At 40.4% G+C, this 17,494-nt stretch overlaps 2 protein-coding genes across 3 annotated transcripts in view; both read right to left on the reverse strand.

The window, feature by feature from the left end:
* Positions 1 to 3: 3 nt before the first annotated feature.
* On the reverse strand, positions 4 to 11,187 carry MTERF2 (mitochondrial transcription termination factor 2). The gene is made up of 2 exons (XM_049884269.1): positions 11,025 to 11,187; positions 4 to 2,937 (listed from the first exon to the last, which is right to left on the reverse strand). Exon 2 carries the CDS (start codon positions 2,875 to 2,877, stop codon positions 1,726 to 1,728), a length of 1,152 nt encoding a protein of 383 aa, XP_049740226.1. The 5' UTR covers positions 2,878 to 2,937; positions 11,025 to 11,187; the 3' UTR covers positions 4 to 1,725.
* Positions 11,188 to 15,837: 4,650 nt separating this feature from the next.
* The window catches only part of CRY1 (cryptochrome circadian regulator 1), a 108,718-nt gene continuing 107,061 nt past the window's right edge, over positions 15,838 to 17,494 (reverse strand). Inside the window, exons 11-13 of one of the 2 annotated variants that reach the window (XM_049884262.1) lie at positions 17,415 to 17,486; positions 17,235 to 17,337; positions 15,838 to 16,476 (exon numbers count right to left, since the gene is read on the reverse strand). In XM_049884262.1, coding sequence (XP_049740219.1) covers position 16,476; positions 17,235 to 17,337; positions 17,415 to 17,486 — 176 coding nt within the window. In that variant the 3' untranslated portion in view covers positions 15,838 to 16,475. Of the gene's footprint in view, positions 16,477 to 17,229; positions 17,338 to 17,414; positions 17,487 to 17,494 lie in introns of both variants that reach the window. The other variant, XM_049884261.1, reaches the window with a different exon arrangement.

A 17,494-nucleotide genomic window follows, 5' to 3' on the forward strand; every position in this document is an offset into this window, starting at 1 on the left:
ATACTTTAGAAATTAGTGTTAGCACCACTAATGTCTGGACAACCGGTAGAAACTACTTCTGTAAACCTTAAAGGCAATCCTACTTAAAGTCTCCAAGGGTTTCCCACTGCACTTACAAAGAGATCCTCCTCCTTAGATGGACCTGACGAGTTAGATGGCACAAGATGAGTTGAACCATGCTTAACTCATCTTGTGCCAGTCTCCTGCTCCAGTCCTACTGGCTAGCAGTTTTTCTTGAACAGTATCAGGTGACCTTGGGTAAATTATTTGCCCTCATTGTAGAAAAGTAAATAATGGTACTTAGCTCTTAGGATTATAAACCACTTACAACATATGCTTGGCACTTAGTAGGTGCTACATACAGGTATCTCTCACTATCCAAATTAAGTGACTGGGCAGATTTGTATCGAAAGGGCTACTTTATTTGCTGAATAGTGAGGACACTGCCTGCAGTATTCAGAATTTTTTCATTACTTAAAAGACCATGCACAAACAGTACACAGATGTTTGAGTGACAGTCAACTGTTTGCTTGTATTTGTTACAAAGTTCAGACTTTGAAGCTGAAAGTGAGCCAGTCTTTACCGGTAATGTTTACCTTGGAACAAGATTCAAAAACAGAAACTTGGAACTCTACCACTAGATTCAGTTCTATCACACATTTTCCCTTATAGGCAGACTTAGATGTTAAGCTTTCTGAAAAGCTATGTTTACTTCAAATGTGTATAAATTAGATAATTTCAAATTTAAGGAATTTTACACACGTTTTCATAAAATTCCCTAAATTTATTATTAGTACTCACTCTTTTTTGGCATGTTAGGTAGGGGGTGACTTCTCTTGTGCCAACTCATAAGCAATTATTCCTATTCACAAGGTTTGAAAAGGAGCCAGATCTTAGTAAACCTGGTCTCTGCCACTTTGCAGCTGAGTGACCTAAGCTTCAGTTTCCCCGTCTGTAACGCACATAGAAGCATTTTGTGATACACTGCTACGTAAGTACGCTCTAATCAAAGTCGTCCAGTAGAACGTATTTTTGGGTAATACTTGGTTCTCAAAGATACACATTTACTCCAATATTATAAGTTTGCACGTTTCCTTTGACACTTAGAGAATTCAGGTCATGGTGCAGTGATGTTTCAGGGCTGGTGGTGAGGAAGAAGACTGGGTGTGCATAGCAGCTGAAACGTCTTATGTAAGTAAAAATGTATTCATACTTTTAAGGGAGCATGCTTGTCAGTTTCTTAGATATTACTAACTTATATAAAACATCATAAGCCATTTAATAATAATAAAAAAAAAACCCAATGCTGTCGAGTTGATTCCGATTCATAGTGACCCCATAGGGTTTTCAAGGCTGTAAATCTCTATGGAAGCAGACTGCCACATCTTTATTCTGCGTAGTCGCTGGTGGTCTCGAACCTCTGAACCCTCAGTTAACAGTCAATTGCTTTAATCATTGCACCACCAGGGCTCCTTTTAATAGTACATTTAATAGTACATGTGTTCTTTAAACAGCTCAAGGTAAAGGTTACCAGCTTTATTTAAATGCAGTTACTTACGTTTTCAGATACAGTACCAGTGAGATTATTTAGAGCTAATTTAAATACAACTCCGAAGCTAAACAGGTCTGTACAATTATTGGTGCCTACAAACTGCCTAAACTGCTTAAGTTTTTGCTAATGTTTCACTTTGCACTGTTAAAAAGCAGCACCGTAAATCAGTTAAATTACTCTTCAACATTTAACGGTGCCACAGGGTTAAATAACGGCCTTCCTTTTTTAGCTTGAATTTTACCAAAGTTAGCCTCAAACTCTTTTTTTGTTCCATTTAGATGAGCTAGATGTCCATCCTTTATCCTATAGCCTAAAGAATTTAGTTTCTTTATCCTGTACTGTACTATCTGTGGTGTTAATTCAAGAACCATTGGCATCTCTCTTATCTGAGGTATGGTAATCCCTTCTCTCAGTAATCCCTGAATTCGTTCTTCCAAAACCGGAACAGAATAATATAAAAGAGCAGGGCATTTCAAAATTAATTGCTTTAGGTCCCAGTCTGTGCATTTAAAAGCTTGTTTAGAGAAGGAAATACTGTTCTGTATACTTCTTGGGCAAAGTTGAAAAAGGAATCCTTTGAGTTTGGACAGAAGTTGGAGAACTTCAGAGTTTGTGAAACCTTGCTCCTGGAGAAATTCCAGTGTTCCCTTTATAGATGCAGAAGAATTTAACAAAATAAATGGGTTTTGGCTTAACAATTTCAGTAGCCAAACTTTCATGTTGGCTTCAGAGCCACCTAAATTTAGATAACTTTCTTGGAGAATCCTTATCATTTGCTTATTCTTCTCAACAGGATTATGAAAAATATTAGGTGCGGTTGTTAAAAATCTGCTAATGATGACATTCTTGAGTCCCAACTCTTGAAAGAACTGAACATTCAGCTTCCGGTTTTCCTGGTCTTTAACAGTAAAGAAAGATTCTGGAAATTGTTCTATTAACTTAACTAACTCTTCATTTTTGCAGACCAACTGCCAGAGTTCTTTCTGGGTGTTAACAGCGGTTGGACTACAGACAATTGCTTCTGGGCAGTGTTCCAAAATGCTGGCTATAGCAGTTTCATCAGCTCCTAGTTCTTGTAAAATATTTACAATTTCTTCAACATAGGTGTCATCTTCCAAAAGTACCCATCCTTTTAGTCTGCGAATTTTCCTTACGTCAACCGAAAATTGATAGAGCTTTTCCAATGTTCTTTTATTTTCTTTGTTTGACTGTCTATCAGTTGTATAGGTGCAGCATGCTGTAAAAGGTCTGTATTTTGAAGTTTGTAACATCTTCCTGACAGAACACAGTCTGCAGGGCTGAGATCTCATCAATAACATCCACATCCTGCCTCTAGTCCACTGGCTGTTCCCACTGTCCTGGGATTCAGAATGTACTCATCCAACCTGCAAGAAAAAAAAATGTCGGTTTTATATAAGATGTGTCGCCATTTAGAATACATACACATACAAATGTGAGATGTGATTAGTTAAGGATGCATACAAAATGGATTTAAATTACCAAAGAGGAAAACTACTTGGGTGGAGTATTAAATATATCTTCTTAAAAATTTACTGAAGACTCCATCAGCCTCAGACCAGAACTAGATGGTGCCAGCTACCACCAGTGGCTGCCCTGACAGGGAACACAACAGAGAGTCCCTGACGAAGCAGGAGAAAAGTGTGGTGCAGAGCTCAAATTCACGTAAAAAGACCAGACTTAATGGTCTGAGGCTAGAAGAACCCCAGATGACGTGGCCCCTGGACGTTAAGCCAGAACTAAAACGATTCCCGAAGCCAACTCTTCGGACAAAGATTAGACTGGACTATAAAACAAAAAATTCTACTCGCGAAGAGTGTACTGCTCAGTTCAAATAGATACATGAGACTAATGGGCAGCTCCTGCCCAGAGGCGGGATGCGAAGTCGGAAAGGGACAGGAGCTGGTTGAATGGATAGGGAAAACCCGTGGTGGAAGCAGGGAGTGTGCTGTCACATTATAGAGATTGCAGCTGGGGTCACATAACAGTATGTGTATACATTTTTGTATGAGAAATTAACTTGAGCTGTAAATTTTCACCTAAAGCACAATTAAAAAAAAATCACTGAATTGTAATATCCAGTCTTCACAACTTAGACATCTTATAATTTAATTATCTGTTTGAGCTTTGCAGCAATCTTGTAGTTATCTGCATTTTACAGCTCATAAGAGGTCAAAGGCTCACAGATCTCAAACGTTCTTTTGACAGACTCCCTTTCCTACACTGTTTCGATTTCATTTAGGAGACATGTATTACATACACACACATAAAATCCAGAATGAGAGTCTTAGCCAGGTAAGATGGGAAATGCCACATGACTGGTCCAGGGGAAACTGCTCCACAGAGCCAGGGGAAATCAGGTTAGCTGTGGATAGTGAACATACCTTTAACATGGTCCAACCAGCCATCCTAGCTTGATAATCTTCAGGTGCCTTGAGAAAGCTAGACTGTGCCTACTGCATTATATCCTTTGCCACTAATTTCTTTTGTTTTTTGGTAGTGAAAACACACCCAGTTTTTTTGTTTTTTAACTATTAGTATCCAAAGAGTATTCTTAATGTGTTTCAGCCTTGCCACATAAGTGTTCAGTACTGGGCTGGCTAGTTAATTAACAGCCTTCCCTTATTATTTGTGCCTTTGAAGGGAAAACAAATACAGCCATTTCCAGTCTCGGCCTCTAATAATGCCCTTGCTATTATTTTGACAAATCAAATCAATGATTATAAGGAAAAGTAACGAGTACCAGCTTTCTCATTTTGGTTTATCATTTGTAATGACAGCTCACTGTTAGTGCCTGTGGAGACTAAAACCTCTGTAGACACAGATTCTATTTCTAGTGGCTCAACCAGAGTCTTCTTCAGATAATTTCTAATACCATTAGCCAAGATGACAATAATGAAGTATTTTTTAAAAAATTTGAAGACCATGAATTATAACAGGAAGAAGTATGTCTTAGTCATCCAGTGCTGCTATAAGTGAAATACCACAAGTGAATGGATTTAACAAGGAGAAGTTTATTTCTTTGCAGTAAAGTAGGCTAAAAGTCCAAATTCAAGGCATCAGCGTCAGGGGAAGGGGACATGACCTTAGTAAGGGTGTTGTAATCCTCTTTAACATAAAATTACAATCATAAAATGGAGGACAACCACACAATACTGGGGCTCATGGCCCAGCCAAATGGATACACACATTTTTGCGGGGGACATAATTCAATCCATGACAAGGTACAACAATGATGAAGAGCATGGGCAGATCCACGTATGAGCCTCTTGAACTGACCCCACAAGCTTGGGCTCCACGTGTATAGCACATGCTGAGGAAGAGTGTGGGCTCTGCAGCCAAAGTGCCCACACCCAGTCCTGGCTCTAACTCCTGGGTGATCTTGGGAAAGTTACTTAGCCTTTTTGTGCCTTGGATAAAATAAGATGGCTCACAGTTTGTGTTCAATAAATGTTAATAGCATCTATCTGTAAAATAGAACAGCATCTAGATCTTACAGGCATACTGTGAGGGTTAAAATGGCATGCTAAGTACTTTGCACAGTGCCTGGCGCACAGTAAGTACTCAATAAATGGCAGCCACTATTCAGAAATATCTAGATCTAAGTATCTTGTAGTATGACTTTAAATTTCACTTCAGACAGAAGTATATTACGAAGAGTAATTGAAAAATGTCCAAACTGTATTTTAAGTGGTTCAGTTTTCCTGTAAAAGCAATACATGCTTAAAACCAAAACAAAACCTGTTGCCATCTAGTCAATTCTGACTCATAGTGACCCTATAGGACAGAGAAGAACCGCCCCATAGAGTTTCCAAGGAGCGGCTGGTGGATTCGTACTGCTGACCTTTTGGTTAGCAGTTGAGGTCCTACCCACTATCCACCAGGGCTCCCATACCTGCTTACTGCAGAGAATTTGCCAAATGCTGAAAAGTATAAGGAAGCAGAAAAAGTCTCTCACAATCCTACCACTTAGAGACAACTGTTTAGATTGTGACTTAAATATTTTTTTTCTGTTTCTTTCCTCATTTATTATTATTTTCAAATACATGAAGTGGGGCTGCCTTATACATGAGAGTTAGGTTCTAAACTCAGCCTATAAAGTGAAAATTACATAGACTCAGAATTTTCCTTGAAAATCTCTTTAAGCAGACACCATGCTGGAGACGAACATACTGTGTCTTCCATTAAGTCCAACAACGAGGGGTTCCTTGCTGGAACAGACAGCAGTGTCTGGCTGAGCGTGAGATGAAGTAGTTCACTTGGATTGAGGGTTACGTTATACAAAATGACAGATCATTAAACATTAGAACCACACATTCACCGTGGTGAGACACTTAACGCTGACAGAGGCTCCTGCCAAATGAGGCGAAGGGAACAGCAGGTTGTCTCATTTCCTGTTTACACCATGGCGTACTATGATGTGGAGAGTCGGGTGAGTTGCCTGAACAATTAAACTACCTGTGGTGGTTTGTCTCTCTCTGATGAGTAAACACAGCTGACTGCAAAAATGAAAAGCACGAATGTTATGATTCCTCTGTAATTAACTCACATTACACATGATTTATTTTCTGCTGCTTTTCCTATATACAATAAATATCAAACCTTTCCATTAAAAACTCTGTAAACACTTAAAATGAGTGTGTGATATTACATGGGATGGATATACTATACAGTACTTGGGTAACTCATCCCCTAATACTGGGCATTTAGGCCATTGGTAATTTTTGCTCTATGCTAAATAGCTGTCCACACTTCCTATTATTTCCTTACGATAGATTCCTAGAAATCTATCCGGAGAGAATATGTGTGAACATTTTAAAGGCTGAGTTGCTAAATTTATTCTCCAGAAAAACTCAGTTGACATTTGCACAAGCAGAGTGAGTCCTTCTCTCGTCAGTTTTTATTTTGCTATGTGAAAAATGACACATCAATTTAATTTCATTTTCCTTTATTACTAGTGAGGGAGACTGAGCTTCTCTTAAACTATTTAGACCAACTTTAGTTCCTTTTGTGAATCTACTATTCCTGTCTTTGCCTTTTTAAAACTAATCTCTCTGCTTTTTAAAAACTGACCTGTGTAAACTTTTTATTAAGAAAAAATCTCATTTTGGGAAATTTCCTCAGTTCATTTTTAGGTGTTAATGGCATATAGTAGTTCTCCCTTACCAACGGTTTCAGTTACCCGGGGTCAACCGAGGTCTGAAAATGTTAAATGAGTATGTGATCTGAGGAAATCTTGCACCGTCTCGCTCCTTCATTCACATAACTTTTATTACAGTATATTGTTATAATTGTTCTATGTTGTTATTAATTATTGTTGTTAATGTCTTACTGTGGATAATTTATAAATTAAACTTTATCACCGGTATGTATGCAGAGGACAAAATATAGTATATGTAGGGTTTGGTACTCTGCGGTTTCAGGCATCCCCGGGGTGTCTTGGAATGTATCCCCCGTGTATAAGAGAAATTACTATATTTCCGCATAACAAAGTGGTTAATTTTAAATGGTCAAACTTTCCTTTTCTTTATGATTCCTACTACTTGTAGGCACCAGGTGATCAGATAATTTCGCCCATATTTCCTCCTATATTTTTGTTTGAATTTTAAAATTCAAACAAAAATATAACTTAACTGAAATTTCTGAGTATAAACTGAGAATCTAAATAGATTTTATCCATAGTTTAGCAATCTCAAAGCACCATTTTTTGAACAACCCTTTCCTTTCCCATGCTTGTGATGCCTCCTTTGTCATATATTAAATTTAGGTTTTATTTCTAGCTAGCCTCCTTTCCCACCCCCCTCACCAGTTTTCAATTCCTAGAATAAGCCAGGAAGCTCATTTCTGGCCTTTGCTGCAAACTTAGCTCCCTCTGCCCAGCATCCCAAAACATTTCTCTGGTCAGCTGACTCTTCCATTCACCCCATAACTATGCCAAATCATTGCAACTCTGACCTTTAACACCCTTCCTCAGTCTATCCTCTACTCTCAACCAATGCCTGTCCCTCTTAACCTGTTAAAAGAAAGGAGAGCAACTCATCATACCAAATATAAAACCACCCCTTCCCTCCAGGGGTAGATTTATTATTCCTGGGTAATCCCAATCCTGTGCTGACTTGCCAACCCCCTTGGCCTGACAACTCTAGGGCCATTCTTTCTCATGTAGTAGCTCCTTCAGCTACGTCCTTCTCTGACACTCCTACCCTTCACTTCAATGGCTCTTAAACGCTTTTAGGCCTCTTCCTTTAAAACAACCAGTCTCTCTCTTCCTCTCATTGCCCCTCCAACTGAAACCCTATCTTTTCCCTCCTCGCAGCTAATTCTTGCAGATCCTCTTCTCTCCACTTCTTCTCCTCCTACCTAAATAGCTCTCAGTAAGGACAACTTTAAATGTTGTCAGAACCAATGAATAGCTTTAGTTCTCATCTCTTTGACTCTTTGCAGTTTTCAGCACAGCTGACCACTTTCTTCTTGAAACACCTTATGTTTCTTCCAAGACATTCTACTCTCCTCCTTAGTTCTCCTCCTTCCTTTTTACACTTCTGGCCACCCTTTATTGGTCTCCTTTGCAAGCTCACCTTCTTCAAGGCTTGGTTCTAGACCCTCTCCTTATATTCTAGTCTCTCCCCAAAGATCTTGTCCTCATCCAGGTCTTCAGTTAATCTACCTGGGCTCCTCTCCAGCATCTTCTTAAAACGTGATCTTGTTAACTCTCTGCAATAAACTTTTCAATGGCACTTTAAGATAAAGACAAAAATTAAATTGAAACACAAAAATGCCTTACCATGGCCTACAAGACCTTGTCTGGGCTCTGCCACCACCCCAACCTCGCTGTCTCCCTCTCCCTACAACTAGCCATAAACACCTGCCTCCTTTCAACCCCTGGTGCTCCACCTATTCCCACCACATGGTCTCTGGAGATGTTTTCTATGCCTGAAACAACCATCTAGTTAACTCCTAAGGAGTCCTGGTAGCGTAGTGGTCAAGTGCTTGGATGCTGACTGAAAGGCTGGTGGTTCGAACCCACCCAGCAGCTCAGTGGGAGAAAGATCTGGGGATCTGCTCCCATGAAGACTACAGCCTAGAAAACCCTATAAGGCAGTTCTACTCTGTCACCTGGGGTTGAAACAACAGTTATCTCCCAGGGCTAAGTGTCACTTTCTCAGACCTTCAGGGATAAAGCCCCCATCCCCATTAGAGACTTTTCATGGAACCATGGTACACTCCTCTATACGATTTGTCATAGCTGCAGCTGTTCACATGTTGTGTATTTGTCTCACCTATTAGTTGGCTACCAATGGGCAGGGACTGTTGTCTTTTTGTTCACCATTGTTTTCCAATGAATGAATGAGTTGCTGCCCTACTCTTCACCTGGCTGGCATTACTGACTCTAGGAGGCATTCTTGGGCAGGTGATGGTCCTGTGTGTTCTCCCATAGCACTCTGTCCTTGACCCTACCGTAGCACTTATCCACTCTTTATTCATTCAGCGTTTTTTTTTTTTTTTAGCTTATACTATGTGTCAGGCATTATGTTGGTCACTATTAGCTTTTCTGCTAAAATCATACTTCCTGATCTTTCTTCGGCTCATAGACCCATCTGAGAACCTGATGAGAGCCACAGACTCTCATTCCAGAAAAAAACATCCACACTCACAACATTTTGCAAATGATTTCAGCAGGATTCAGGGACGCCCGGCAGCCCAGCCATGAACAACCTACCCTAGATTGCTCATGCTGGGAGGGCAAGAACTAAGTCCTGTTCTGTTTTATCCCCGGTGCCCAGCAAAGAACTTGGTCCACAGAGGAACAAAATCATGAACAAATTGTGGGCTATTGGAACTAGTCTGCCTGGGCTTAATTCCTGGACATTAGTTGTGGTGTGACTTGAGAAAGGTACTTCACCTTTCTGTGCCTCAGTATGATCATCAGGAAAATGGGGACACTAACTCACTGAGTGATGGTGCTGAGTTAACAATAATGCCATACTAACTTATTAAATCATTACAGAGCCCTTTTAAAGATGAGGAAAGAGATGCAGATAAGGTAACTTGCCCAAGGTCGCACAGCTAAGAAATGGTATATCTTAGTTTCAAATCCAACAGCCTGGCTCCAGAGCTCTGCTCTTAATCACTATGGTATACTGCCTAAAACATGTAAGGTGCTTATTAGAACAGTACGTGGCACTCAGTAAACATCACAACTATTATTCCAAAGAAAGCTAAAATCACATTTTGTTAAGAATAAGTTAGCTCAAGAATTCAGCTTAAAATATATATATATTTTTACAACTTTCCAAATGCACCATGGTTTTCCGATTTTACCTACATTTCCATGCATCCTACACAAAGATTCAAGAATGGCAGGATACATCTGCACGCACAAATAAGCAACAAATATCAAAACTCACTTGCTGGTGATAACTAACTTATAAACATATTACCTTCCCCTATATGTCCATTTCTTCTGTTGTTGTTATGTGCCGCTGAGTGGATGCCGACTCACAGCAACCCCATAGGACAGAGGAGAACTGCCCCATAGAGTTTTGGTGGCTGTTATGATGACAGATCACCAGATCTTTCTCTGAGCGCTGGGTGGGTTCCAACTGCAGACCTTTCAGCGAGCATTCAAGAGCTTCCCCCCTGTGCAATCTCTTCTAAACCAAACCCAAAACCAAACCCACTGCTGTTGAGTGAATTTCGACCCTATGAGGACAGATGAGAATTGCTCCAAGGAGTGGCTGGTGGATTCCAACTGCCGACCTTTTTGGTTAGCAGCCGAGTTCTTAACCACCGCGCCAGCAGGGCTCCTCATCTGTTCTACTAGACTCTAAGTTCTTTGAGGGCGGGACTATAGTTCCTCTTCACACCTGTATCCCACTAACCAAGAAAGCTCAATTTTTGTTTGTTCGCATGTTTCAGAGGAAAAAAAAATTAAAAAAAAATAATTTCTGCATTCCAGGACTAAAATAATAGGCACCTGGACTACTGGAAAGAGTTTAGCTTACAAACTTCACAAGACTCCGCTAAATACATGCCCTGTGCCCAACAGATAGTAAAGCTCTTGGTAAATGTTTGTTAAATCACCACGTGAGCTATTCTCTGATACGTCATGTTTCTTAAACATTTTAGCGGAGCAAAATCCACTTCTGCAATACGCACAATTTTCATCCTTAATTCAGTCTCCTCTACAGCATCATTAATTTTAACTATGTTCCTCTTTTATAACATGTACGATCAGCTGACAGATTCAAATTAGTCCCAATGTTTATGAGCAAGGAAAAACATGGGTCCAGGGCTCTCCGGGACCCCCCGAAAGGCAGTAATTATGCGGGGTCTTGGCTTTTCCAGAGCAACGTCCGACCGCGGCGCCCCGACGTCCGCCCCGTCCGGATGGCAGGCGAAGGGTGGCCCGCCCCGGCCCGCGGCCGCTCTGCGGGGGAGGAGAGATGCTCACCTACGGCGTCGGTCCGCGCAGGGCGCGGCGCGTCCCGGGGGCCTGGCTCCGTCCTCCCTCCCTCCCTCCTCCGGCGGAGGCTCCCGGCGGCCCGCAACGCCCGAGCGCCTGGGGTCCCGGTCCCCGCGCTCAGGAATTTCTCAGAGCCGCGCCGACCGGCGCCTCGCCGGCAGCCAATCAGGGCACAGGAAACGGGTGCGCGCGCGGAAACTCCCCCAGCGCAACCAATCAGGGCACAGGACACAGGGGACATGACCTTCGACGCCGCGGGGACGTGGCAGGGCTGGGCGACGGAGGCGAGCCAGCGTGGGAATCGGCTTTCCAGAAAGCAGCCTTTAGTGTCCGCACTGAGTGCCCCTAGCAATCCCTCATTCTTTCCTTCCCAGCGTTTTAGGCAACGTGGAGTTCCAGTCTCTGCGCCTCGGGGAATGTCACAAGCCCGTCAGGAAAAAGGTAGAAGGAACTGAGAAACCCTTTAACATACATTCAGCATTCCCAAAATAAACCAACAGGCACTGGGTTTTTGGGTTTTTTAAGACCAAATTTACAAAAAAAATGCAGTGAAAAACAAAACTTCTTTGGAATACAGGCAGCAACCCTCCTTCCCACCCCCAGCCGTCAGCGACAATGTCTGCTTCGCCTTTAAAAGCTTCTCTTTTCCCCTCCCTGCCGCTTTCACTTTTGTGGGTGTGTCATCCTGTCTTTTCTGATAAACTATGAACCCGACTCACAGGTTGGCGGTTGAATCCACCAGCCGCTCTGAGTAAATAGCTCCGCGATCTGCTCCCGTAAAGATTACAGACTAGCAAACCCTATGGGGGCAATTCTACTCTGTCCTATAGATAGGGTCGCTGAGTTGGAATCCACTTGATTGCACACCAGCACCAGCAGCACCACCGACGATGAGTCTTTACCAGAGCAGATCAAACAAAAAACCAAACTTGCCATCGAGTCGATTCTGACTCATAGCGACCCTATAGGACTGAGTAGAACTGTCTGGTGCGGCTGGTGGATTCTAACTGCCTACCTTTTGGTTAGCAGCCCAATGCTTAACCACGGAGCCACCAGAGCTCCACAGGAACAGATAGCCAGGTCTCTCCTCCTGGGAAGAAGCTGGTGGGTTCCTACCAAGGATCCTTCTGTTAGCAGCCAGCCAAACACTTAACTGTTGCACCACTAAACTGTTTATATTTCAATTATTACCTGTGATGCCCTACCTCAGAAAATAAACACCAGTTAATTTCTCCTGAAAGCCAGGGTCAATGTGTCTCATTTATTTTTATCCATCCAATCAACAAATATTAATGGCATGCCTATTAAGTGCCAAGCATGAGAAGCAGCAATGAGAAGACAACAGTGGAGGAGACTATGGAGAATAAGATACGTTCCCTGCCCTCATGGCACTTGGCTGGGGAGAAAGGCAACAACTAACATGATTAATCACAACTAGAGTTCTGTTTTCCAAGGACAAGGTGCCCTGACCCTGGCCTGGTTGCCCTGTGTTTGTGTGTGGGTTGGAATAAGGAAAGCTGTGGTTTACACAGGCTAGTATAGTGGTCCCTTCCTTTGGGTGTTCACAGTACATTTCTAACATGACCCTTAACACACAGCACTGTAATGCTTCTAGACTTCCCTCTCACCTTCTGAGGTGAGCTCCTTGTAGATACTGCTTAATTTATTTTGCTATGCACAATGCCTGGCACACATTAGGGACTCAGGAAATGTTAACCAAACCTTTGACTATTCTACCCAGCTTGTGCTCAACAGGCTTTGTTGAGAATGGAACGACACTCGCACTTTAACTGCCAAGAATAGCAGCAGGAATCCTGGCTCTTCATCTCAAGATCAACTCATCCTCCGGGATATCTATAATTAATTGAACAGTTAATATACAGGGCAGGTGGGTTCTAGTCCAGTAACCCTTATCCTTCTATGAAGTCACCCTTATAAAAACAATCTATTATTTATGGGCTTAAAACCGGCTTTTTCCTAAAATACAAGAATTTGGGGACTAACCAAAGTGTGTCACTTGCATTTAAGAAAAGTGAAGTAGGAGGAGGATACAGAAAAGAGATGGATGTCAGGGAATGTAAATTCAGGCCTCAGAGGTGCTGCCACAGTGATTAGGAGGGAGGGGAGCAGGGATGTGCACTAGAGAGCCTGTACCAGGGCTCCAGATAACCACTTGAGGAATGACAACTACATATGACCCTGTGCATTGTAATTGTGACCCTAATACCTCGCAGCATGTTTTCTCCTTTTCAAAACGGGCAATTGAGAGCTTGACGTAACTAACGCCACGATGATACTCTAAGTAACCTATAAGTTTTTTTGCTTGGTATTTTGTAGGCTCTCACTTTCAATGTCCTTTTTTATTACAGCAGCTGTAATGGTCTCTTTCCAAAGGGGTGTGGGGCCTTCTCGGCTCTTGCAGCTTTGGTCTCCCTCCTTTTCTTTGTTCTCTTGGGAGATGGCCTTCAGCCTGCAAGGCAGCATCTAGGAAGGCTGTCCAGGGCTTGGGTCTATAACATTCTCTCTTTCTTGCTCCTTATCTTGGTCAGAGTAAACTTGGCAGGCCAGTTCCACTAGCCAAGAGATTTTTATGTAAGTTTTTTTTTGCCTGTTACAAAAATACAGATTAGAGTCCAGATGTCTGGCATGCGTATCTTTAGTCTAATAGAGGGTTTCTTGTAATTGCCTTGTGATGTATACTCATCCAACCATCTGTGGGCTAAGTATGTGAAGACACTATGTAATCCTTGCCAAAACAATATATATACTCTTAATATAGAATGCCTTTTGGGACTCCATAAAGACAGCCTGTGTTGCTGCCAGACTGCCCGCTGGTGTCACCTCCTAATAAACCTTCTCTCTTTTTCTGACTTGGAGTACGTTTCAAGGGCTTGACTGTTCCAGGGCATGAACCCCAATTGGGTCACATAATCAAAACCGGAAACTGACCAACTCAGCTATGCCAATTGTATTAAATAAATGCTGCTCTCTGTTTTTTTCCATCCCAGGTATTTAAACAGTAGTACATTGCTAGAACCACACAATCAGAAAAAACTTTTGTGGATGGAGAAATGGGGGAAAGAAACTACCATTATGCACATTATCTACAAGAAATTTAAAAAATTACAAACATATGTTTGAAGCTGTGGGAAAACCCTAATGTTTCCAGTATGTAGGATGTATTAAAAATGATACTAATATCATTGTCTTTTATATCCCAAATTTACTATTTAAGTGAACATGAAAAACTTACGGACTTTTCATAGGTCCATTCAACTGATTTCCTCAGGTTTTCGAAGTTACTCAGCACAGTTTTTGGTAAGAGTTCAAGAAGTGTTTGCTGAACGAATAAAAGGTCTCAAATCCTTTAACCATCGATTCTCCTACCCTGGAGGGTTTTTAGGACACTAGCCTTTCTAGAGATGGTGAGAATACTGTATTCAAACATACTGTATCTGCTTAATTGATTTCTCTCTTTCCCTTTTAGTGCGGCTTCTTCACCATATTTTAGACCAAACTAAAAAAAGCTTAAAAAAACAAAAACACTACACACTTGTAAGTAACATAGCAGTGCCTATCCTGAAATGATTTTTATTAAAATGCTTATTTATTGACTCTATAACTGAACCTTCCCCCCACCCCATGGGGATGATAAATCCCAGGCCTATCAATTTTTCAAGTCTGTACATTATAATCAGGTTGAAAGAATAGGATGTCAATTGTAAATATTATGAAAAACAAAGTATTACTTCTTATTAACAGTGGTGAAAAAAGATAAGGCACAGTTTTTTCTTTTCTCAGTAATGGAATCTATTGATCATTGTTAATTCATTATCCAGTATGTCTAAAAAAATGTGTATCATCTAATGTTACCATTTCTGAATTTTTGACTCAAGTTCATCTTAACAGTTAATTTAAATACAAATGTCACACTGAATATCTGTTATCAGTGGAGATGGAAAAACAAAAAGCCACTGGCTATAATCTAGAATGCCAAGACAGTAGTAATGGGGTAATAATATTAGTAGTAACAATAATGGCACCTAATCAGAGCTGCTACATACAGCTACACAGACTGTGTACTGCACAATCTGGGGAGCTGTGTAACTTGGTGGTCCGGGAGCTAACATTTATCAAGTACCCTTCCACATGCCAGGCACTGTTATAGGCACTTTACACGGACCTGTACTAAGAAACAGGGTCTACTCTCATCAGCATTTTACAGATGAGAAACAGGAAGGCACAGAAAGTTAAGAATTTGCCCAAGATCTTAAAGCTAATGAGTGGCAGAGCTAGGTATTTGACTCTAGAGCCCATATTCTTAACTGTTATATTGTACTGCCTAACTCACAGTACGAGCCCTGTCACTTGAAAATATCACTGGATTTAAATCTCTCTTCCAGAAAATTTTACATTAAAAAAGTAAAAAGTATTTGGAAGACAATATTCTTATTTGGAGTAATTTTGAAAAATACAGTTTTTCTAAATACATCATAGCTATTCCTTCATTCAGAGCCCTGGTGGCACAGTGGTTAAGAGCTCAGCTGCTAACCAAAAGGTCGGCAGTTTGAATCTACACAGCCACTCCTTGGAAACCCTACAGAGCAGTTCTACTCTGTCCCACAGGGTCACTATGAGTCGGAATCGACTCAATGGCAACGTGTTATTCCTTCATTCAGAGTAGTGACTTGTGGTTTACACAATCTGTTTCTGGTAATTTATAATTACATCTCACATACCAATCAATGCTCTTCCATTTCCCAAAAAACAAACCAAGAAAGAAAAGATAAACCACTACCAAATACACAAAGATTCCATATTTGTACATACTTTAATAACAAGGTCACTTTAGCCGTAAACAAACAAACAGAGACAAGAACTTAACACGTGATTATTTTTACAAGTCTGGGTTAAAATAAGCATATATGAAGCTTTAAAACACAGTCTATGTCAACAGAGGCTACAACTACCAATTTTGATTACATATGTTTTCTAATATGTTATTATCAAAGGGTGCAAAGTTAGATCAAACAATGATGTCAAGAAAATTCTGTCCTAAAATTTTGACAGTCTTTTAAGAAAGTCTAAAAACCAACTATTTTCCTACATTGACTCACAAAACTATGATTTTATATCAGAATATCAGTTTGCAACTTTAACTTTTGCCATACATGAAAAATTATCAAAAATATATTGATGAGTCTATACTAATTGTGACTATTTATATTTACATTAACCAAATTCTTTTACTAAGTTCCTTATATACAAATCACCATTTGTCCTATGTGAAATCCATTAAAAAGTTAAAAACCACAGAATTGTCATTAGAAACAATGCATTTCAATGTAACTGGTTTCCATCAATGAATTAAACTGAAAAAGCACTGAACTCCCCACCAGTTTCAGCTGCGTCGGTATTCCTCCTGAATGTTTTCTGTGGCTTAAGGGGGAAACAAAACAAAACAAAACTAAGTAAAGCTTGATTGCAGGAAATTAGTAAAAATTTCAGGTGTGTTTACCAATCTGATCCTCAAGGAATTTACAATCTAAGTAGGCATAAAAAACTGATAAAAAATATAGTTTAAGATAACTGAAGAAATAAGAAGTCTTTAAAAACTGGCAAACGTACTGTATAAATATTTTTCATATTCATTTAATAACAAAATATTATCCCAAACCCAATTAAATCTGAATACAGGCATGAATTTTTTATACTTTTGAACAGTGCCAGCACTTTCAAAAATTTAGACTATTCTCAAACTGGGAAGAATTTAGAAGCATCACAGAAGATAAATGAAATTTAGAAACATTTATGAGGCAACATTTTGGGGCAAAGTTCACAAAGAGATTATATGAATCCCACTAAAATAAAAAGGCGGCTTTAACTGTTTTAGACCCATGGTCACAGGGTAAGAAAATGAAAAAGATACCTTTTTAAGAAAAAACTTGAGCACAAAATTAAAAGCTTTTCCAATTTAAAGATCATGGATTCGGGATGACCAGAAAACTGAGTGCAGCACTTTCTCCAGTCCAGGTCCACTTCTCTTGTCAATAACTACCTGGTTTTATAACAACTACTTAAAAATTTATGCCTCAGATTCTGTTTTGAAAATAGAGATTAATTTTATTTTGGAAATCATCTTAATTTACATTAACTGGACATAAAGCAAGAAATTAAGCTTTAAAACACTTACCTAATTAATTAGTGCTCTGCCGCTGGACTTTGGGACCCAGGGTCTGTGTCTCCTCATCTTGACTAGGACGCTTCCCACTGCTGACGCCAGTGCCTGTGGGACTTCTTCCTACACATTTAAAAATGTCCGTTTAATATAGAGAAGGTGAGAAGAATAGCAAGCATGCTCGAATGCTTCCTTCTTACCTTGCTTTAAAAGGTGAGCCTGCTGGCTGTCTCCATGCACATAATGTAAAATACCACTCCCTTGGGAACAACCTGAGGAT

The sequence above is a fragment of the Elephas maximus genome, chromosome 4 (assembly GCF_024166365.1).
Source record: "Elephas maximus indicus isolate mEleMax1 chromosome 4, mEleMax1 primary haplotype, whole genome shotgun sequence".
In the NCBI taxonomy this organism is placed as follows: Eukaryota; Metazoa; Chordata; class Mammalia; order Proboscidea; family Elephantidae; genus Elephas; species Elephas maximus.